Raw genomic sequence first — 24,037 nt, forward strand, 5'->3', positions numbered from 1 at the left:
AATTTTCAATATCACATTTTCCCACACGGTAATATTAAAATGTACATATTGTTATACTTTTATACCTACGTTTTGTTGAAAACCCATTTTGGTTATTATATAGTACCCATATATATATATATATATATTTAAAATTACCTGTATATATTATGATTATTTCACTTACTTTATTTTTATTAATCCACTCGTACTGCGTTTAAAGCTTTTGTATAATATACCTATAATCTACATACATTATACTGATATTAAATATAATATTTTATACACATTGGTGTTAAAATATCTTTTAAAAAATGTAATAAAATAAATAATAAAATAATACCGCTGTCGGATTTCCGAGACTATAAATTAACCAATACAGTGTATGTATACGTAATCATAACAGCTTATAACCTTGATGGTCTTATTTCAGCACGCAAACAAGAAATTGTTAAAATCACAGAACAACTTATTGAATCAATCAACAATGCTGATTTCGAAGGATATACGTAAGTATGATAATTATATAAGATATACTAATAAAAAAAAGAAATATGTCGAATTCATTTTATACGTATACGCATATTTATAAATTCTTTAATGTAAGATTTTTATTATGTTTGTCAATTGTCCAGACGGATATAATTTTTTTTTTACTTAAATTATTATAAGGCGGTGTCAAATGTCTAAGTTCTAAGCAAAATGAAATTGATTCTATAGTCATGTTTTTTCTTATTGTTTTACTATATGACAGTCGTGTGCATCAATAATATATTATGTTTATTGTTTGTATTATTTTTTAGGAAAATTTGTGATCCGCACATGACAGCATTTGAACCGGAAGCGCTTGGAAACCTATTGGAGGGCATGGAGTTCCATAAATTTTACTTCGACCATGGTATAATTATGCTTTTTTTATTTTTGTATTAAAGTTAAGATTTTTCACAAGCACGCAGTTCACTAGGTTGTGTATAGAATCCGTTTTGACAGTTTTAGGTAAGAATCGAGGCATTAATACTACAGTATTGAACCCTACTGTGCATTTACTTGGTGACGATGCAGCCTGCATTGCATACATTATACTCGTACAATACATCGACAAGTAAGTTATCTATTTAATATAGACATTTATTTATTTAGATAAACGCCCATGAGGCTCAAGTACAATATGGTTATACTATCATATCTTAACATTAATACAAAACTATTGGCATTATTAAAATGATACAAATAATAATTGAACAAACTGTAATCAATACATTAAGTTTATAAATATTGAAGAAATATAAAAATAATCTAAATACCATAATAATAGATACTTAACAATCAAATTGTGTGATATATTATATAAATGTACATTATTTGACAGAAAGTAAGGGTTTGATGGACAAATCTCTCATACTAAACAAATCTAAATATATCAACGCATTACATTATCTGGCTATACCGTCAAGTGAATTAATGTAACTATAGGATGTACGACAACATTTAATTTCAAACGTAAGACAGTAACACAAAATTGATATTGAGGAACATAAATCTCGATTTCCATTTTTGATACTGAAAATTCTCTAATGTAATTTTATAATGATTTAAGAGTTACATTTCTTATACTTATTTTATAATAAAATGCATTAATTATTACTATTTTAATGTAATATATATTCAAATACGATAATATTGCTAATGTATTGTACATAGTTATATTTACGTGTAATTCTTCGGATAATTTTATTAAAGAAAATACATTTCTCCACTTAAGTTATTATTATTGGGAATTTAAAATCAATTTATAATTTTATAAATATTTTAATGTTAGAGAGAAAAAAATGAAAACTGAAAATATAAGAAAATCTCCATTGTTAGTGAAAGATGGGAAGAAACAAAAAAGGACAATGCATTTTAAATCTTAAATCACTTTTACGGTGTTTTTTATTTTTGGTAGTATGGGGTATATTATTTTTTATTAAGTTAAAAAATGTCTAATTTGATAAATATTAATCGGACGTCCATTTTAACAAAATCAATATTAGTTATTTTGTCATAATTTATAAGGTAATCCTAGAGGCGTTAAATGAACCTCGTAAATGATAAAATCGTGGAAAAATGTATGTATATTTTAACGATTAACTTAAAACTTCAAATATATTATATTAATAATTCATTTTAACACTGGGCTACTCATGTATTAGCTTATGTATTCACGGACAAATGTTACACGGCGTATTATATAGGCAATATAGGTACATCCTTGTATTCAAGAACACATTTATTGGTTTGACATTCTTTGCGCATAATTAAGTTTTACTTTTTTGTGTGTCGGTAGTCCTTGAAGTTTATGAACTATGAATTCAATTTTTTCGAGAAAAAAATATAGTATAATTAGTCAAATAATTTCAATAAAGTACCTTAAAATTGTTTAAAATTAATAAAAAAATATATTGAATTAATACATAATGTACATCATACAGTATTAAACGCATTTAATTTACTGTCTTAATTCCGCCTTCTTCATTTATTGAAATATAAGTATCATTGTGAAAATTTGAAAAAAAAATATTTGCTATTAAAAATTGACACACATACACGCAAACAGATTGAAGACATAACGCAAAACTGTTTTCGTGTTTTACTATTATAGACAAGGAGTTCCTAGATCGCATCAGTATGAAGAGACCAGAGTATGGCACAGGCGTGACAATAAATGGCAAAACGTACATTCGCATCGGTCAGCATCGGTAGCATCCACTAGCAGCGCGTTTTCGCCGTCCGCCATCAATAAATAACCGATCGTCAGCGATAATACATCGACGATCATACAGAACAAACGAAGAGGCCCACTATAATAACAATGTTTTTGTTCCTTTTTATCTTTCTTTCTTTCCTTCTATCTTGTTTTTTTTTTCATTTTGACTGATTTTAAAGTTGATAATATCGTTACATTATATATATTATCTATGGTTATAAATGTGTGTGTATATATATATTTATATATATATAAATATATCTATGTATATATATATATATATGTATTATATATATATTACGAAACACAAATAATATATAAAATACTGCAGTATGATTGAAATTCTGTTAACAAATAAGTGAGCAACAGAGCTATATTTAAAGACATAAAGGAAAATAGTTCAAAATTTATAGCCAAAACTATAAATATAATATTACAATATATTAAAGTTACGTGTGAAAAAAAAATTAAAACGCACTTATAATTATTATGAAAATTCGAATAATTTGCACATTATGTAACATGTCAAGATTTAAGAAAAAAATTGTTCAGTAATTTTGGCTTGGGCATGCCACATTTTTAAACTTATATCCATTTTTAGTAGTTATACCCATCTATATATAATATATATACAATAATAAATATTACTTGTAGTCAATTAAAAAATACCAATTACTTATTACATTTAATTGACTTTTTTCAATCATTCGTTAAAATAATGTAATATTAATACTTCGTACAAAACGCTAAACCAACAATATTTATTATTACCTCTTTCTTAGGCCTATGGAAATATACATAAATCAGTTGTTTCTTATATCTTGTCATAATATTTATTGTTTTCATGTACCTATATACATTTTTCTTTATTTAAATATACTAACTGATATTTAAAAAGACTTGCGCGTAATTGAAGTATTTTAGGTTTATAATATTTTTTTTTAATTCACTATCAACAAAAATATATATTATTACAGTTGTATGTATATATATATATATATAAATATTTATTTATATATGTATATGTTCCTAATACATGATTACAATAATTGTTTTAATTAATTATATTGTATAATTCATAAAATGTTTTTTTTCGTATTAACTTTTCATACACAAAATATAATATTATTCAAACTACAACACATATCTATTATATTATCAAATTCATTGTTTGAAATACAACCAATTGGTTTATACATAATATATAGAACCTGCTTAAACATTTTTGTTCTTTATACTCGTTTTTATCTATTTAAAATTAAATCGCGATAATATCATGTTTTTTTTCGAAATGATATAAAATGCTTTTCATTGTTAAATATAAAAAATCAATTTAGAAAAAAATTTTAATACCTACTTATTATTCGTACAATATTTTATAGGCGTGTTGTACCCTATGTAAATTAAATTGTAAAATAATTTCTTTTCTTTTTAATTTTTAAAGTATCTTATATTATATATTGTTCTTTCACCTCACACTTGTATAATACTTAACCTATATAATTATTAAATTATTATTATTATATTATTATTATTATTATTATTATTATTATTATTCTAGTCAAACGAAATTTTGTTTTATTTTTATCATTAGGGGTTTATATATGTATATTATAATATATATATAATACATAAAATATAATAAATTGAGTTCAAACGATACCTGTTCTCTCTTGAACAACGACTATGATCGCCGATCGGTCAGTTACAATAAAAAATAAATTAAAATGACATACCTACGTATATACTATAATATGTATGCATTTTACTAAAAGTTAATCATTTTTCAATTTAAATAAATCATTTCTTGGTCTTTTGATAGCATTTTTGAAAATAACAAGTCTACATGATATAATATAACATAATATTATAAAAAGACTGGTGCTTATTGTGTTTACTACTATATAATAATAAATATTATATGCTTTTTTTTAATACAATTTTCCTAGTAAAATACTATCAATTTTTTAGCAGGTAAATTATATTATATATTCAATAAAACATATTTAAAAAAATGTTTATTACGTTTTTAAAACAAAACGATCACGTTCGCCGTTTAATACTGTATCATTATTATTAAACATTTATTATATTAATTTTAGCTCTGCAATTTTGTTATAATTATTATTATTGATTTTGAATTTTTATTGTAATTATCATTATTATTATTATTATTATTATTATAGCATTAATAAAGAAAATAAATTATTTCAACTATACATTTATAAACTATGTACAAAACTAAAACGCTGTACGTGTATATATGCGTATTGCACATAACTGCAAATGTGTTTATGAAATAGAAAATTTAAATCGTCATAACGACTTAAAATAATCCAGGTAGGTATAACAGTTATGTATACATTCACTACCTTTTCAAGTTGAGAATTGTTTTCCTTTCTAGTAACTTTCGATAACATCAAAACTCTAGTAAGACAGATTACCGTCTCTCGGTCTCGTTGTTCAAAGTGTTTTATTTTTTATTATACCTATTCTGCTAAATTATGATGTTTATTATAAACATTCAAATTTTGCACTTTTAACTCGACTTAACGCAGTGTTTCGTGAACAAATCATAGATAACAAAAATCATTACTATATTTATAACCCACGATATATTAAATAATAATTCTATTACAATACGAACCCAATAAATACTAAGACATGGACGGTCGCACGCATTCATTAAACACTTAATTCAAGGTTCAAGGTTCAAGCTTGATACGTTTGTATTTCCTTGTCACGTAGAAATGATACTTTTTAAACAATATTGAAACATTTTATCAATTATATAAAAAATATCATACTACAACATGTTGTTGATCAAAAAACCATGGGTTGGAAGTTGGTAAGTATCTATAGATACGTGAAATTAAAACTGCCGGAGATATTTATACGAAATATGTAGGCGCACACCTATACAAAACTTAAAAAAATCGGGAGCGATTATTTTCTGTTTTTGTCTTATACACGCGTAACATACGTAGGATTATAGACGTGTTCTATTTCCAACGTACCGATTGATATAATGAAGCGATATCTAAAAATTCTGAAAATAGATTTGAATTTTTCGTAAAGTCTTCTTGAGATCAACTTTCCCGTATTTTTGATTTTAACTTCACTAAAACTTGAAATATGTCAATTTTTTTTTTTTTTTTTTAATTTAAAGTTTTTAGGATTTTAAGGAATAATATCAAAAATGTGGGAAAGTTGGTCTCAAGTAGATTTGACAACAAATTAAATGTGTTTTCATAATTCTTATCGCTTCATTATATCAATCAGTGCGTTAGAAATAGAACACGTCTATTTATCTATAATCCTATGTATCAATCATTTCGTCAATACAAATAACAATACCTACCTACTTCCGGCGATTATACGCTGCTTTAATAGTTCTCTCGTGTTTCAATATTGTGCTTGTCTTATACCTACTATTGTGAATTGTGATGCAAATACACCATCAGTCATCACATAAAATGCTTAGAATAATATAATAGAAGTGATTTTCTTTTTTTTACGGTCATAAACTATAAAAATAACTAAACAAAAGCATTTGATAGTTATTTCAAATAATTGTTTTGACCTTTGATCATATTTTGTACATATTTTATATATGCTCTCGTTTTTATATTATTGTTTTTTAATAAAGTGAAGGCCAAAGAATAAAAAATAACTTTATACGATATAAAAAAAAAATGGAAGTATAGTCTATTGTTAGAAATTGCATTGTAAAAATCAATAAAAATTAAATTAACTATAAAGGAATATATTAATAAAAACGGCTACCATGCCAAATTATAATTCTAATAAACGAACAGTCATTTTTAAAAATTGAATAAACGAACAGTCAATTTTAAAAATTGAATAAATTTAGAGATGTGACTCATTCAGTGGCGTAGCCAGGACATAGATAATAAAGATAATAATAACCTCCCCTGGTTTTTATTTAATTATTCAATTCCCTGTATCCATGGTGTATGTTTTATGTATAACCTTCCCCCCATTGATAAATCCTGCCTACGCCACTGGACTCGCTGGTAAAAATGTTCGTACCACCAGTGGTTCAGCCTAGAGTAATAGTAATGTAATATATGAATAAGTATATGTATATAAGTATATTGTGTAATATCCTGTAGATTGTAGATAATATCACAAGATACCTAACCCTAGGTACGTAGCCTACACATAATATATATTATGTGTGTACTCGAAGTCTTGTATAGTCAACTATACCTATTTATTATTATGCATGGAAATATAACTTTATGTATAGTTGCGAGTTATATGAAAACAAAATCAAACAATCTTAAATGTTATTGAAGTTTTCTAAAAAAAATATAATAAATTTCTGTTTATAGTGTTTATACATTATTAATATATCACGTTTAAATCATCACTTTTTGTGTGATCAAACTAACAACGACATGCATTGCATTATTGTATTGTAATGAATGTGTTTAAAACGGTATTCACATTTTGTTATATACATACTCGAAATAATATAATTTACTGATTTATATAATAAAATACATATATTAGTATGCACTATACAGCTTACAGTTTATATACTCAAATAGATTGGCAACTGCGTAATGGCTCAGGTGCTAAAAATATATGTTATAATAAAAATAATAAAAAAATATTTTCAAAAACAGTAGGTTATTGTAATGACTATTTAAATGGATCACTCGGTACAATAATTGTATTTATTAGGTATGTTAAAACAATTAGATCACACAATTTACTTATAGTCTGCAACATGAAAAACGGCTACTTACCACCACGAATCTCAAGCGGTTCAAACTGGTAAAAATACTAAAAATAATTGGCGTGCTTTTAGAAAAACCCCTTAGTGTTAGTAACTAACGATTTTAAATAGAGAAATTTTAGAAAAAAGATCTTATCAACTATCAAGTCTTTAAAAATTGTAGGCAATTGATAGCAGTCAATAAAACTTTATATTACATTTTTTTTTCTAATCGCGCGGCTACAGAATGTGCGCCTCCCGGCGTACCCAAAATTTTATCGTAAACGAAAAAGTCAAAAGGATTTAGTACTTACTAGTTGCCTCCTAATGGACTGGTAATAAATGTAAAAGTGGTACCAAAATTTTCAAACGTCATGTATCAACATAGATTTGTAATTTCGAAGTCAGAGGATCCGATTTTTCCTCCCCATTTATGGACAGAAAAATGTTCAAACATTCAGCGTAAATAGTACAACCAATGCATGCGCCATGCGAATCTTTCCATACCAAATTTAATATCTATTTTGAGTCTCCGCATAACATACTAATACACATACATTTATTGATGTCTAAAAACAGTTAAAACTAATTTAGACCAAGACTGTAATTTTAATACTAAGTTCTAATAAGCCTAAAACATATGCACAATTACAAATTAAAAACAAAATTATTTTCATTGATACTCTTTTTGAGTACTTACCTACAAATATTGGCTAAAATATATAAGCCTACTGCCTAAGCAATGTTATTAATATTTTTTTTACCATTATATTACCATAAATTTGTTTTATTGACTATTAGCAGTATTAGGTACTACCACACGTCAAAACAAATATTGATTTATTATTATTATTAAAACCATTTTTATTTTTTATTATTGTTTTTAATATAACTGTGTACCTATTATTTGTATAAATCATAAATGTATATAATATATTATAAAAATAAAACATTAAATAATTCTAAATAACTATAATCGTATATAGATAATAGAATAATAGAGTAATAAAAATTATTATGTTTCTGTTAACCTTATTTATATAATTATAATTATAATTATTTAGTGAAATTTATGAACCACTACTAAATTGTATGCAAGATGTAACAAATGTGAAAATTCTTGGGAGGTAACTCGTATATAATTATGAACTACCTGGTCATCGGAGACAACTAGTGTATACTGTATACTAACCTGTTTTTAATACTAAGAATAGGAGGAAATTCTTATATTTTGATAGCCAACTAGTATAATATACCATGCACAATAACTGATTTCGTTTGAAAACAGAACCCATGGCTAAAAGGAGTGGCATGCGGGTTACGTGAGTCAGCGGTCAATTTTTGTGTAGCAGACTATTTAATACTTAAAATTAGTAGAACATGTAATGTAGTAACGCTACCCTTATTTTTGTCTCTCAATCACATTTCTAGTTAACACTATTCTATTCATGTTAATAAAGGAACCTCGGAGATGACCAGTTTTAGTATGACAGTGGTCAGGCAACACTAGTGGACAAGAACTCAGCACAACAAATGTAACACAATAAACATTATAAAAATGTAAAATAAATATTAACCAAATCATTTATATGTATATTTTTTTTATTTTTTACTAAAGTTTAAGTATTTTAAACACACATAAAGAAATTTATTTTATTGTGTAGTAAAACTAAATTAATTTAAATGTTTTCAGATTAATAAAGGAATGTACAAATTCCTTTAATTTATTTCATTATAATAATTCCGGATACACTACAAATAACAATTTTGATACAGATAAAAAACTTAAGGGGAATTTGTTGATTATAGTGGGAATCAATATAAAAAATTAATTAATGTACAGTCAATTTGTAAATACATCACTAAAGAAAATATTAATACCGTTTTTTATATGGAAAACTCCTTTTACCACCTCGAGAATTCTTCTGTTTTCCAACATCACCATTAGTGCGTTTCTTAATAGCTGTTAACACAGTTTTGTCAATTGAACCAAAGCGAAGCTCACGTGCTTTAAGTTTGTCTTCTTTTTCGCTCTATAATAAAAAAAGTTTTAAATATTGAAAAAAGACACATAATTTAAAAAATACTGAAATTCAATATGGTTTATTACTATTTTCTTTTAAACATATATAATAATAACAGATTAAGTCATTCAGACTTACAAATATTGTAACCCAAGTCTAATTGAGTGATTAAATTCTATACAAAACATAATTTAAATTTGTAATTTATAAAACATCTAAAAATTATATAGTCTTCCAAATTTTATGGGACAAAAATAGTAGAAATTGTGTTGATTGTTACATGACCCCAACATTATCATGTGCAATTTGGAAGACCTGTATAATTTTAATTTTAATGAAAACTATATAATAAATGACAATATACTTACATCATGTAAAGTTTTTGAAACAGTTTCACCAAATCTCTCAGCTCTCATTTTTAATTTGTCATTATCAGCATTGGCTACTGGTTTCTAATTTAAAATATTAAATTATTCATTTTAGTATACTATAATATGAAAATCATTTTGTAAACATGTGTAAATATAAGTTTAATTTAAAAAAAAATAAATAATAATATTGGCCTATATTTTCTTTCACAAGTACTCATAAATAAACATTGATCTTTGGTACATTGACAATCTATTTCAGATTACTCAAGCACATATGGGTATATAAGACAATGGACATATAAGAGAAAAAAAGTGAAATCTTGAGAGTTCAATGAAAAAACAGTAATAAATATTAAAACATAATTAATTATAATTACAATGATGTTGATATCAATAGTAAACATCGAGTAAATAGATATAAGTAGATAAAATAATTTTAAACAGTGAGCATATTAATGAATTAATTAATTTTTAACTTCAATATCTTTTCTGATAGGATAGTAAACCTAGTTTGTATTTTTGAAAGGTAAAAATTAACAATATATAGTATATTGCAGAATAATAGGGAAAATAATAGAATACTGCTTTTTGAGTAGCTGTCATTTTCTCTCATATTGTATACAAAGGTATCGCATTGCGTGAACAAAATGTAGTGGGATTGGACAATGTGATAACCAGACGTCACGATTCTGAATTATAAAATGTTTAATTAAAAATGTTGCACATTTTGTTTAGTAACTTAATTTATAATCACGCAATTTAAATGATCATTACAAAAATATCATCTGTAGTATTTCTGTTATATTATCGTTCACTAAATAATAAAATATAGTTATCTTGTTTTAATAAAAACATCAATATTTACATGGTTTAAATGAGAAACTTTTTCTTTAATATTATATACACATCATGCCACTTCTATAAATATTTTTTTATACTTAGCTTATAGCAAAACTTTGCCGTTGGTTAAAAACCAGTAATATTATATGAAATAATATTATAAAAATATTACCATATAATAAATGCGATTTGGTTTTGTTAAAAATGAATTTAACTTATAGTTTTATAAATAAAATAAATAAATTACTAACAAAAATATAAATATATATTAAAATATTGTTAGAAATAAAGATTGACAGAACACTCATAATCATTTTTTGTACACAATGATTTATCATTAAATTCAAATTTAAAATATCCATTACAAAAACCAACTAAATGAAAAGTGTATATTATACAACAGAAAAATTTTCCTGATTATTACTTTCAGGTTGTATTGTAAATTAAGCCTTTTTATCATTGTTGGTTATATTTAATGGACACAAAAATGAAGGAAAATCATTTACACGACATAAAATTAGAAAATTTACTAAATTTTTTATAATAAAAAGTTTAATAAATTTAGAAATAATAATGATCTTTTACATACTTGATCAGTTACAGCACCAAATTTAATAAGTCGGGCTAATTTTTTGTCCTCCGACACTTCACCTCCAAATTTCTTTGCTCTCATTTGTATTCTCTATAAATCAATTTGAATACTACAATTCATTAATTAAAAATAAAATTACTTCAATATTTACCTCAATTTGACTCATAGTTTCAACTTCATCTAATTTGATGATGCGGTCTTTAATATCTGATTCTTCAGTGTCTTCAATTTTTTTCTCTTCTTCTTGTGGTTTAATACCATCACCATTCAACACAGTTACAGAAGTACGTTTTAATGTTACCTTTTTAGGTTGTATTACCTTAAGATAATACAAATTAAAAGTAAATCAATTTTTATAATTTAAAAGAGATTTTATTTCTATTCTGTTGTCATGTCTTTTTTTCTAAACTTTAATGGTCATGTAGGAAATTTTCTCAATAATTTTTAAATATTAACTAAAATGCATTAATTATATAATTAATCAATTGTGATTTATTTTTAAATTCATATGTTTGAATGTTTATTTTGTCATAATATGCATAATGCATATAAATAACAGATTATAGTTGAAGACAGAGATAACTGTAAGAGAAGCAACCTCCTATTGGGTCTTTTATGAAGTTTTAAATTTTAAATTATTTAAAAGCATTTTTATTTTAATATTTTACAGTCTTAATAATTAAAATATTTAAATAATATTAAAAAAACACAGGTAATATTTAATCATATATCAATTCATGTAATATTAGAACTAACACAAAATTGGTATATCGTACATTTGTAAGGCAGAGATAACAAATGTGAGTATAATGTCCTCTTAAGGCAATAAACTAATATTAGTCAAACTCAACTACATACATACAAAACAAAAATGATGTAATAAGCTTATGCACAGATGAGGTTTATGAAAATCTAGAGTGCTATTGCAGCACAATTGTGCAACCAATGCAACACCTAATATTGAATTGACAGCTAACGTATGACAATGATCTGGAGGCCCTTGTCAAACTACTCCTAAGACAGTAGTCTGTCTGGATTTTGTGGATATTGAAATTTACTCGCACTAAGGTGATACTTATTGTGATATTTTGCTTTAACTCTTTAAATAGTTATCATTATTAGTCTTTCTGTTAATTTAAAGATATTTATTTAATTTAAAACAATCATTCATTGAATACAAATAAATAAAGAGATAAACGGATGCAATAGACAATGGAACAGTAGTAACCAAAATAATATCAATGTTCTAAATATTGCACCACACGACCCACATATTTATTATTTTTAAAATTCATAATCCTGACAAATCCTTTTAAATTTTTTTTATAAATCATACTAAATAAAATACCTGTTTAACCTCTTTTTCTTCATGAATATTGCCATTTCCCACATTGTTTTCTTCTTTGTCTGCAATGTCACCTAGAACTTTTGATTCATCAATATCGGAGTAACCCAAATCATCCTTAAACAAAAGATTAAATAAAATGAGTAAACATTTATAACAATAAACAATTATATTAACAATAGTTACTTCTAAGGCATCATCTTCATCTAGAATGTCGTGCTCATCCAGCACTGTGTCCTCGATATCTAAAACTGAATTTTCGTTGGTTTTCTAAACCTGCTATCTTGTATAAATTTTTTATGCCAAACAAACCTGAAGATTCTGAATGATTAACCATGCGATCGATGAGTTCTTGTTTGTTTCCAACTGTACTTAAGCCTCTTGCTTTCAATTCTTTCTTCAAATCGTTGACCTATGAATAATATATTTATTTAGTTCAATTATTAAACATAAAATAATACTTTATAATTTACATGCATAAGAACGAGCAAAATAATTTTGAAAGGTATTATTTTATATAAATTAACTACCTAAAATATGTAATATTTATAAAATGCCTAATATTATAAATCAAACTATGAATATTAGAAGCTAATTATATTGGTCTAATATCTACACAATTAGTGACATCACACTTAAGTTTATTGTGTGTAGATAAATTAAGTTATAATATCAAGTAAATTAAATTCATTAAATCGAGTAATAATAATAAATTGTTACAATGATTAAATATAATTTGTTTGATCAACTTACTGGCAATGAAATGGTTAACATCTATCTATCTACGATAAATTGTCAACAAATCACAATACAAAAATGAGAAAGAATTAAATTGAAAAAAAATGAATACTAAAATTATAGCTTGCTACAATTGATAGAATATCGAAAATCATTATTCCTTATAGCCTTAACCATATAATACAAACAAGGAAAACAGAGAACATTTATAAATTTATTTACTATTTTGATAACTCGTTTCACTGGTATAAAACTAATAATCATACCAACAATCGTCGTCTATCATTGATGACAGAAAACACGTTTCCTACAGTCACAGTCGTACTTACCTTCATTTTGCCGAGTTCTTCGAGCCTGTTAACGTTACTCGTATCCGACATAATCAATGAAAAACACTATAGCAGCACTAATAGATCAAAAATAGAAAAATAACGATACGAAAATGGAAATTTTGACTATAGTCAGTTGATATATTTTATTATTTTATACTAAACACCCAGTCGCCGGTGTCTAACACGAAATTTGCGAAACCCAGAAAAATTTTTCGAAAAATGTGAGGTATTTACGAAGAGGAATCTTATAAAAAATAAACGATTATCAATTAACGAATAAGTAATAACTTAAAAATGTGTTTGTAGTAAATAGCTAATATATTATGTAGTAATGTACTATACTACTAAATACTAAATACCAATGTCCGCACATCGGCCGTCGGTTGTTTATACTTTTTCTCTTTTTTTTTATTTTCGATACCTTATCATTTTATGTTTGACAGAACTCAACAGAGTGACCAACATCAACCACAAGTGATATCGTCTAGATTCTAAACATAGATAATAATATATTTTACATAACACAGAATGTGTATATACCATGAAGATTATAAGATTATAAGTCATAAACACTTTAATGGACTTGTGTTAGTTTTCACTTTTTATCATCTGTTAAAAAATAAAGTAATTCGGTAATCGGTCAATCGGAATTTGGAATACCTATAAAATATTTCATTTATCATGATTTGTTTGTAAAATGAAATAATTCTTGTAATTACTAATAAGACATATATATGTAGACTTATAGACTGAGAATTGTAGATTATTATTAATAATGGCCGGTTTAGAATCGTTCAATATGGACTTCCAAAAACACCGACCCTCGAGAAGTATTTCAGAACACCCCTCGCAGCCGAATGTCAATGACACTGAAATGATCAGACGACAACACCGTGAAAAACTCATGGAAATGTCTAAGAACAAAGGTTATTTCAAATTTATATCATAATCAAAATTGATTTATAAGTACCCAAATATATTAAATAGACTCATTAAATCATGAAAAATATTCCATTTCTGCTGTTTTTTTAATTAGATATTCTAGTCAATGATACTGTGAACAAATGTATAAAACCAACTTGTCTAATATTGCAACATGTTGTAAGCTATCCATTTATTGTATTACGAAGACAATGCCAGGTATGTCTCATTTGATTTTGATTTTAAGCTTAAAGACAATTTTAATTTCAATTCAGTTATTTATAACAGTATAATCTAGTTAGATTTGCATACAGGAACTATAGAACAAAATATCCAACATACAAATAAATCAATTTGGTACCTTTCAAGATATTTTGTTTGCTACATCACTCTTGTAAACTTTAAATAAAAAACTACTTAATCTATTGTATTATGATAAAAGTAATACCCATTTTACCAACCTAGTATACTAATAGACAAGAATAATTAAAAATTAATATGATTAATAAGTTAATAAAATAAAGATATGAATCATTTTTCATATGCAAATTATTAAAATATGATAAATTTAATATAATTATAATATATATCTTAGTCTGGCAATTTTACTTCATAAGCCTTTACAATTCTTTGACTGAATCCTATACACAGTATTTTTAAATAGCAAGCAGTTGTTACAACCATGAAGAATAAAGATCTTTATTCTTCATGGTAACAACACAAATTTTATTTTAAATTATGCTAATACTGGTAATCAATCCTCATAGCTCAAATCTACCCATGCATACTTCATTAAGCTCATAACATAATATTCTAGTCTTATTTGATGATTTTAATAAGTTGTTAATGAAGTATTTTCAATTTGTATAATATGTTAAGTACCTATTTATGATTAATAATTAATAGTGATTAATAATAAACTTTTATTTATTTCAGTTGCATTATGCATCAAATCGTTATCATATTGTTCCATTTACATTAATTCCAGTTGTTTATAGACTTGTAAAAAGTCAAGGAATTAGTGTTTTGTGGAAAGGATTTGGAACAGTTTTACTTATCAAAGGGATAACAATGGCAATTGAAGCATTATTGTCAGAACTTTTCGATTTACCAAAGTAAATTATTTAAGTTTATTTATTATTGGTACCTATAAATTTATGATTATTAATACTTATGTTTTACTAATATTTTTCAGAGATACTGATTCTATAAATAATTCAAAAAGTTTTGGAAAACATATTTTATTAAAATGGTAATAATAGTTTTATTATAATACATTTATTACAAAAGAACACAATTTAATGCACTAAAAATAGTAAAAATTGATAGTTATATTTTACCCAAAAAATATTGAAACGTTTATTAGCAATAAATGTATAATTGTTTAGGTATATAAATGTATTTATTTATTTTATATTTTGCTGTTTTAGATAAGTATACATATTCAATGATTTTTTAATACATATTTTATTAATTAGTTGAGTATAAATGCATAGATATTTAAGTTATTTAAATGCATAAACATTCCAAACTCTACTAATAATTTTTAAAATTTAAATATATAATTTATTGTAAAATATATTTTTGCAGTGCAAGTTTGAGTATTATCACTCCATTTTATTCAGCATGTCTAGTGGAAACCGTTCAAAGTAATATTGCTAGTGAAAAAACTGCATTCTATGATGTCTTTAAAGAAGGTTTTATCAGACTTCTTCAGTGGAACTGTCCACAAAAAGGTACACTACATAAATTAATCCATAAACTTTAAATACCAATAATATATCTATATCTTTTACAAAATATTAACAATTTGACCACAAAATGTAAAAATATGAAATAACCATTATGTATACTTTTATATAGTAATTCAAAATTATAGTACAGCATTAAGAAATATTAAAATATTTGATTTTAAAATGCTAGCTTAAAAAAAATGATGTATAGAAGTGCCAAATGAAAAGCTTATCCTTTTTGGTTCAAGAAAAAATATAAAACTAATACATTTCTTGAATTAATCAGACTAGAATGAAACTTCCAAATTCATTTTTTGGATTTTTATTCTAGTTTATTTTTGATTTTCAATTAAGTTAATAACAAATTGCTGTTTAATGTACTTAAAAATATTATTGTTGTTTTTTTTTCAAATCTTCACTTTAATGTGTTCTCATTTGTAGGTGTAATATATATTTAAAATCTCAATATAATAATCGAATATATCTTAAATAATTTAACATTAGCTATATTATAATAATTATAATTTAAATTTAAATAAAGCAGTGCATATAATTAATAATTTTTAATCCTTATATATTGATTTAGGTCGGATGTTGCCAGTTTGGATTATAGTTGTGCCCACAGTAACATATGGAGTTTTAAGGTACATAACTAATATATTAGTTAGTAAAAGTGTAAAGCACGCATTAGTCTTGTATGAACTACGTATCTGCAAGACTGAAGTTGTATCAAAAGATTCTGATTGTTCATCTTCTATTGATGACCGACTGGAAGCGGTTTCTGATTTAACAGCTTCTGCATTCAGTGATGCTGTTCTTTTTCCTCTGGAGTTAGTTATGCATCGTCTTTATTTGCAAGGCACAAGAACTATTATTGATAATTTAGATACTGGAACTTCTGTAATGCCAATTTTGACTGGATATGAAGGACCGTTAGACTGTTTGACAACAACTGTTGCACAAGAAGGTCGATTAGGTTTGTTAAAGGGATTTGGAGCATTGTTACTTCAAACATCTTTAATAGTAATGTTGTATAAAGTAGTAAAAATAAGTCTTGTAAAAGTGGTTGATGCTTACGCCTCGACATCATCTAACCAATCTTCACAGGCTGTAATTAACACGCCAAATAATTCAATTAATACACTAGAGCAGTCCAACATACCAGATTTGAGACCTTTAATGCGATCGACCTCATTTATGATGTAAATTTTGTTTTTGATTGTTTTTAATTTATATCCTACTTTTATCAATTTGTTATACTCATGTTATAGATCGTATTTTAGACATTTAAATTTAAAAATTGTCCTTTATAATTTAAATAAATTATAACATTTAAAAAAAGATTTGTATTTATAATTTTTAATAACAGCTAACTGGAATGAAGATAAACCTATTGTAAACAAAATATATGCATTAACTTTTATAGATTGACCTAAATATAGCTTGACTAAGAATAAACAATAAAGAGAAAATTTATAGATAAGTTAAAATACCAACTTAGTGTGTGTGTGATTCATTTAAGAAGTTATATTATGTTGATCAATAAGGTGAGAAAAATGAAGATAATTTGTCAATGTATAAAAAAAAAAGTTCTTATTAGACTAAGAGATGATTAGGGAACAAATTTAAATGTAAATTTAATTTGTTTCTGAATGTCCAAAAACATTGCTTTCCAAGTTCAAAGTTCATTTCATATATCAAGGAATTAATAAATGTAACTTTTATTTTTCATTTTTTAACATTTTTATGTTTTTTAAGTCATTTTTATATGGGAATAGATAATATTGTATAAAAATTAAGCAGTACCTAATTATACAATACTATTATGAAACAAGGAAAAAGTATAAAGAATGTATTTATCTAAAATGTACTAATTTTTTTTTTCAAAGAAAAAATAAGATAGGAGAACTAGAAGATGATGAAAATTATACAAATAATTAATGCTTAAGAATAAAAATTTATATAATTAAACAAATTTTTTCAATGTTGAAAATAATTTAAAAAAAAAAATTTATTATGAGTACATTATATCATATTTTTTAGAGCATTTAAATCCGTTCTCTAGAGATTATACACTTTATAGCAGTGGCACTGAACTCATATGTCATGAGAAGCATTTGCGTCACTTCTTAAATGGGTGGGTGGTTGCCGGTTGGGATAAAAATTTTAGATTTCGTTTCACAAAAGAGTTCAGCGCCACTGCTTTATAGCATACTACTTCTTCATATTAAAAATTTTAAAAAAATATATCAATTAGAATTTCAAATATAAAATTATACAGTTAAAATAGTATGCAAGTGCCAAGTAATGAATGTTTAAATAAATTTAAGTCATCCAATGAATACTAAACAAAAAAAACTAAACACGCTTAGATCATATACTATATATTTACTATATGATCTAAGTAAACACGTTTAGAATTTGTGCTTCACAAACTCCTAAAATTACAAGCAATGCAAGCACAGAAGAAGCTAGTGAGTAGATACAATATTTTTTATATTGTAAAAGCATGTTGGTAACATCTGCGTTTTTATTATCTTTTATCTTACGTCGGATACAAATTTACGATTAAAATTTAAAAAACATTTTAAGTTAAAATTTAAAACTAAAATTATAAAAAGCTGAACCTTCTAGCACAATAGTACAAATATATAATTTGATTTCTGCGAGTATATAGCCGCTGCGTTTTATATATCAATATTTAACATGGCACAACATATGAACGCTGCTGTGGACGAAGACGCCGCGCTGTTGCAATTTCCCAAAGAATTTGAAAACGCTGAAACCTTACTTATTTCCGAAGTAAACCCATATAACTTATAAAAAGTTAATATTTTGTCACAAAGTTTAATAATTTATTTCGAATTTAGGTTAATATGTTGTTGAAATTTCGCAAGAACCAAAATGAAAGTGCTGAAGAAGAACAAGAATTTTCGGAAGTATTTAACAAAACATTGACATATACAGAACAATGTTCCAAGTTCAAAAACAAAGAAACCATTGTCGCTGTAAGGAATTTACTTGCCGGAAAAAAATTGCACAAATTTGAACTGGCATCAATTGGTAACTTATGTCCTCAACTTGCTGATGAAGCCAAATCACTTATACCCAGTTTAGAAGGCAGATTTGACGATGATGAATTACAACAAATTCTAGATGATATACAAGCTAAATTAAGTATTCAGTACTAATTAAATTTTACCAAAAAAAAAAAAAAAATGAACTATTTCTTTAATTTTGTGTAATTTTTAAATAATTTTCTTGATAATTAAAAATATTTATGTATTTCCAATAATCGAAAAATTGTCTAGCATTATCATAATTAATAACTACTATTTTATGCATATAATTTATTATATTATAACTGTAGTTAATTTTATAACTCAGTAAAATATCTAAATATTATTTTTAACTTTTTGTATATGTCATAACTTATAATTGTATAGTAATTAGTTTTGATAAGAATTACTACATAATGTGTTTCATCTTGAAAACTGTCTAAATGTTAAATGGTAACACATATAATGTAAAATAAATTATCATTCAATGATTGTTAAGATGAGCCTATATCAAACCTTTGTATAATGTGCAAATAAGTATTCATATAGAAAAAATTGGTAACTGCTAGATGCTAATAAGCTAATGATGTTTAGATTTAGAAATCCTTTTTATTCAATAGTTTATTTTTATATTTATTAATGTATTGATTAAAAGGTGTCAAGAGGAAAACACTTATACATAAGCGCAATTTGAGGGGGCTTGGGGGGCTAAGCCCCCTCAAAAATCAATCATACCCCCTCCCCCAAATGGTTTGTATATATACCCTTCCATCTTTATATATCACAGGGAGCCTAAACACAGTACATACATGTAAATTTTAATAGGCCCAATTTTTTTTTTTTTATTATTAATAGAAAAAATATATACAATCTGTATTATACTATACAATAAGTAATATGGTTAATAATTTACAAAACTGGTCGGCTTGATGGAAGAGGGTGTCCAAACAACACTACTTCAATTCTAGACTTTTATTATTAATTTTTTTTTTATTATTGATTGAGGAGGTCCCTGGGCCAATTTCGCTTTAGACGACGTGGTGGGTTATTGGGGAGAGTGAGGGAGGAGAGATTGGAAATGAGTGGATTTGGGTGGTTGACTGTGTTATTGTGAATTAATTTATAGTAGTAGGAGGCTAGGGTATTTATGTTTGGGATTTTAAAGTCAGAGTGGAGTGTGAAGTTTTTGACGTACCAGGGGGCGTTTGTGAGAAGGCGAAGGCAAATTGATTGGAAGGATTGGAATTTTTGAATGTTGGATTTTTTGGAGGTACGGGTACCCCATAGCTGTATTCCGTAAGTCATTGAAGGACGGAGAATTTGTTTATAAATTACGAATTTTGTGTTGAGAGGGAGATTTTATTTAAGAAGATGTTTCATTTTGTGGAGTTTTAAATTGAGTGATTTCCTTTTTGTTTTTAAGTGATATTTCCGATACCACCGAAATCGAGTATCGGCCCATCGCCCATCCCTTATTAAAATTCCACCTTGTTAGTTGTTTAGCATAGTGCTATAGTAGACAGTAGTGTTGATCCAAATTGCAAATAATTAATTGTGGCCCATTCTACATAGTCGCTTCTCATAATTTTTTCAATATTGAGTAGCTCCAGTAAAAGATACTATGTGAATTAAAAATATTACCTAGGTAGGTTTACTGTTAGACATTATCGTATTGAAATCATTGATTTGAATCCAGTTGCTCGACATTTTAATTTTTAGATGTGACTAAATTGTCCACACAAATACCAATTGCATACTCGTCATCAATTACCAAATTGAAGAGTTGTTAATTGTTATTTCAGTATTTCACTCTGTAGTTTATATGCGTTGCTAATCCACGTTTTCGGACGATGACATATAAATTATAATATGTAATCAATCAGTCTGAAACTAAGAATTTTCATTCACCATGCATCTGATATGTGAATCTCTTATAAAGTTAGTACCTACTTAATTAAACCTTATTAATAGTTTTACTTGGTATTTCAGCTTATGATTAATTCTTTAACATTTAGATATAGACTTCTGTAAGTCGTTACTAACTAAAGTTGGTATTATTTTATTTATTTGCTAAAATTTAGAAGCTTGTCTTTTTCTGGAAGATATGTTATTTGTTTTTGAATTTTCTTTTATCGTGTGGTTTTAAAAATTCTCAGTGGTCTTGCGAGAAATGTAATTCGGAGTAGCACTAAAAAGAAGGGCTATTTTTTATCGAGTAGGCCAGGAGGTCAAGACGTCTAGTGATGCTGTGTTTTGATTAATTTGATTTAGTGTCATTCTGACATACTAAATATACATATTAAGTATTGTATATATATATATATATATTTTGTAACGGAATAGCTCACAGTCACAGCCACGAAATCGTGGTCACAGCTAAAAAGTAATAATAACTAGGTATAGTATATTTATATGAAACCATTCATATTTCAGAGGCCAGGACCACAGAATAGATTAAATCTAATACATCATCTATTCTGTGCTAGGACGTCAAAATAATATATTGTTTCACTATTTGTCACGAACTCACGAATGACGAATTTAGATAAATAGCTTAATAAATTAGTGATAAATACAATCATATCGTATTTTGTATTATTATGCAGATTACAGAGGTAAGAGAAAAAAAACTAACAAAAAATTTTAATTTTGGCGCTAAATATAGCACTTATAGTTTTTATCACTGATAAGTTAAAAAGTTAATGATACCATAGACCTTATACCATATAAGGTCTATGATGATAACTTGTTTCGTATCTAACTAGTATCTATTGTAATATTCTGTGTATCTATCTACATTCGAGCTATACATTTTGTTACATTAAATTCTATATTTCTGTGCCCTGTGATTTCTCGTCGTTGTGGCGGACAAGATTAAAATATTACTTACAATACCTCATTGCCGTGACAACGTAAAAATTCAATAGGTTCATATCTATTTTTTAGACAATCCCTCTTTGTCCTTTTTTTATATCATAAGAAAAATATTTAATTATTTCAAATCAAATCAAAAACAATGGTTGAAGCTAACGAAGGGGTAAAGTTCATGTATTATAATATATTCAATATTGTTATTATTACTGTTTTTATATTAACAAATTTTAAAAATGTAATTTGTGATAAATATGTAAGAACGCATTGCGTATAATTAGCAATCATAATGTAACAACATACATTTTACTAAAATTGAATTTAAATGATAGATAGTCATTTATTTATGTAGACAAATAAATAATGATTTCTCAAATTAGCTGTAACTTTAAATTCAATAGTAATAAAATTTAGAATAGTCTTAAATATAATACATATATATCATGTATTATAAATCAGAATATTTTTATTTTAGACCCTTTTTATAGTGGATGAAGTGAGTGATATTATTAAGGACTCAATTGAACATTCAATCGGCAGTCAATTATACCAACAAAATATGGTAAATAAATGGACAGATTCTGTAGTTGAAAATTGCCTAACAAGACTTTGTAAATTGGCCAAACCTTTTAAATATATAGGTAAAGAACAAATATTATTGTTACTAATGTTTTAAATCAATTGATTTTTAACTTTCATAGTGTAATTATTAAATGTAGTTATTCATGTTTTTTTTTTTTTTTTTGGCAGTAACCTGTGCCATCATGCAAAAGAACGGCGCTGGTTTTCACGCAGCAAGTTCATGTTATTGGGATAACTTAACAGATGGTAGTTGTACAGTTAGATGGGAAAACAAAACTATGTATGTAATTGTATCCGTTTTTGGCCTAGCCATCTGAATAGCCATATAAAATTTCTGTTTAAAAATAATTACATGTTTACACCATTAAATAAAAAATTAATTATACATTTTTACTTTTAAATACAATATGTATGAAACAAGAAAATAATTCTAATATTTTTATCTTTGTCATATTACAATACATAGAATTATTTTTGATTTTTTACAATATACTTACATCATAATACTTATATAAATCTAATTATGTGATATAAAAATATATATTGGTTGATAAACATTATTAACTAATAACTAGTGAAATAACAATGTGTCAATAAAAATTGTCATTTCTATTTATAGCTATTGAATATTTTGTATTTTAATTTTGATATTTATTTTATGTTAAAAGTATAAGGATCGTTTAAAATGATCATTATTTATTATTAACCGTATTTTAACAAAAAGCATAAATGTAAAATGTATTATACTATTGTCATCCTGATTGTAATTTATTTTAAAATATTGTATGTAATAATAAATAACTTTTTTTAACTCGTTTGTAGTCTTATTAACATGAAAATAATTTGAAATCCAAACATATATTGTAGATTTTTTTCTTCATTAACATTTTACATTTTCTAGTTGCTATCTAAAATTTATATTACATTTTATTTTAGGCTATTGTAAAGCTTTTCATCTGATTATAAATATTTGATCACTTTAAATTGAAGTAATACTTTAATAAAGTATTCATAGAATACTCGTGCCCAGACACATTGTGCTTATTTTTTTTTTAAATACCAAGTATTTATTATTTTAAAATTACTTTTGTTTATTATAGTGTAAAACTATTACAGTTATTTATATATTATACTATAGTATCATTGATAATAAATTC

At 25.5% G+C, this 24,037-nt stretch overlaps 5 protein-coding genes across 20 annotated transcripts in view; 4 read left to right on the plus strand and 1 right to left on the minus strand.

The window, feature by feature from the left end:
• LOC132918586 (calcium/calmodulin-dependent protein kinase type II alpha chain) overlaps positions 1 to 4,504 on the plus strand; it is a 51,233-nt gene extending 46,729 nt beyond the window's left edge. For 9 of the 16 annotated variants that reach the window (XM_060979898.1, XM_060979903.1, XM_060979908.1 and 6 more), the window contains 4 exons: positions 413 to 488; positions 783 to 877; positions 955 to 1,081; positions 2,621 to 4,504. In XM_060979898.1, the coding sequence (XP_060835881.1) occupies positions 413 to 488; positions 783 to 877; positions 955 to 1,081; positions 2,621 to 2,765 (443 nt within the window). In that variant the 3' untranslated portion in view covers positions 2,766 to 4,504. The remainder of the gene's footprint in view (positions 1 to 412; positions 489 to 782; positions 878 to 954; positions 1,082 to 2,620) is intronic. The other 7 variants (XM_060979899.1, XM_060979904.1, XM_060979909.1 and 4 more) reach the window with 1 other exon arrangement.
• A 4,552-nt stretch (positions 4,505 to 9,056) lies between these two features.
• Positions 9,057 to 14,107, minus strand: LOC132929056 (SAP domain-containing ribonucleoprotein). The gene is made up of 8 exons (XM_060994105.1): positions 13,712 to 14,107; positions 12,957 to 13,056; positions 12,831 to 12,895; positions 12,648 to 12,761; positions 11,451 to 11,618; positions 11,297 to 11,389; positions 9,865 to 9,948; positions 9,057 to 9,505 (listed from the first exon to the last, which is right to left on the minus strand). Exons 1-8 carry the CDS (start codon positions 13,760 to 13,762, stop codon positions 9,347 to 9,349), a joined length of 834 nt encoding a protein of 277 aa, XP_060850088.1. The 5' UTR covers positions 13,763 to 14,107; the 3' UTR covers positions 9,057 to 9,346.
• A 160-nt stretch (positions 14,108 to 14,267) lies between these two features.
• On the plus strand, positions 14,268 to 17,711 carry LOC132929048 (mitochondrial outer membrane protein SLC25A46-like). Its single transcript, XM_060994093.1, has 6 exons — positions 14,268 to 14,640; positions 14,751 to 14,854; positions 15,572 to 15,750; positions 15,831 to 15,887; positions 16,226 to 16,371; positions 16,955 to 17,711. Exons 1-6 carry the CDS (start codon positions 14,490 to 14,492, stop codon positions 17,572 to 17,574), a joined length of 1,257 nt encoding a protein of 418 aa, XP_060850076.1. The 5' UTR covers positions 14,268 to 14,489; the 3' UTR covers positions 17,575 to 17,711.
• Positions 17,712 to 18,694: 983 nt separating this feature from the next.
• Positions 18,695 to 19,925, plus strand: LOC132929061 (DNA-directed RNA polymerase II subunit Rpb4). The gene is made up of 2 exons (XM_060994120.1): positions 18,695 to 19,170; positions 19,239 to 19,925. Exons 1-2 carry the CDS (start codon positions 19,075 to 19,077, stop codon positions 19,557 to 19,559), a joined length of 417 nt encoding a protein of 138 aa, XP_060850103.1. The 5' UTR covers positions 18,695 to 19,074; the 3' UTR covers positions 19,560 to 19,925.
• A 2,274-nt stretch (positions 19,926 to 22,199) lies between these two features.
• On the plus strand, positions 22,200 to 23,911 carry LOC132932267 (dynein light chain Tctex-type 1-like). The gene is made up of 3 exons (XM_060998553.1): positions 22,200 to 22,464; positions 22,774 to 22,939; positions 23,049 to 23,911. Exons 1-3 carry the CDS (start codon positions 22,444 to 22,446, stop codon positions 23,195 to 23,197), a joined length of 336 nt encoding a protein of 111 aa, XP_060854536.1. The 5' UTR covers positions 22,200 to 22,443; the 3' UTR covers positions 23,198 to 23,911.
• Positions 23,912 to 24,037: the final 126 nt, after the last annotated feature.

This window comes from Rhopalosiphum padi, chromosome 1 (assembly GCF_020882245.1).
Source record: "Rhopalosiphum padi isolate XX-2018 chromosome 1, ASM2088224v1, whole genome shotgun sequence".
Taxonomy (NCBI): Eukaryota; Metazoa; Arthropoda; class Insecta; order Hemiptera; family Aphididae; genus Rhopalosiphum; species Rhopalosiphum padi.

Excerpts from the sequence above, each read along its gene's own strand:
- LOC132929056 (XM_060994105.1), bottom strand. The coding sequence starts at position 13,762 with ATGTCGGATACGAGTAACGTTAACAGGCTCGAAGAACTCGGCAAAATG. Across the intron at positions 13,057-13,711 it reads AAGAACTCGGCAAAATGAAG|GTCAACGATTTGAAGAAAGA; the intron begins GTAAGTACGACT and ends TATTATTCATAG. Across the intron at positions 11,619-12,647 it reads AAGAAAAAGAGGTTAAACAG|GTAATACAACCTAAAAAGGT; the intron begins GTATTTTATTTA and ends TATTATCTTAAG.
- LOC132929061 (XM_060994120.1), top strand. The coding sequence starts at position 19,075 with ATGGCACAACATATGAACGCTGCTGTGGACGAAGACGCCGCGCTGTTG. Across the intron at positions 19,171-19,238 it reads AAACCTTACTTATTTCCGAA|GTTAATATGTTGTTGAAATT; the intron begins GTAAACCCATAT and ends TTTCGAATTTAG.
- LOC132932267 (XM_060998553.1), top strand. The coding sequence starts at position 22,444 with ATGGTTGAAGCTAACGAAGGG. Across the intron at positions 22,465-22,773 it reads TGGTTGAAGCTAACGAAGGG|ACCCTTTTTATAGTGGATGA; the intron begins GTAAAGTTCATG and ends TTTTTATTTTAG. Across the intron at positions 22,940-23,048 it reads CAAACCTTTTAAATATATAG|TAACCTGTGCCATCATGCAA; the intron begins GTAAAGAACAAA and ends TTTTTTTGGCAG.
- LOC132929048 (XM_060994093.1), top strand. The coding sequence starts at position 14,490 with ATGGCCGGTTTAGAATCGTTCAATATGGACTTCCAAAAACACCGACCC. Across the intron at positions 14,641-14,750 it reads GGAAATGTCTAAGAACAAAG|ATATTCTAGTCAATGATACT; the intron begins GTTATTTCAAAT and ends TTTTTTAATTAG. Across the intron at positions 15,751-15,830 it reads GAACTTTTCGATTTACCAAA|AGATACTGATTCTATAAATA; the intron begins GTAAATTATTTA and ends AATATTTTTCAG.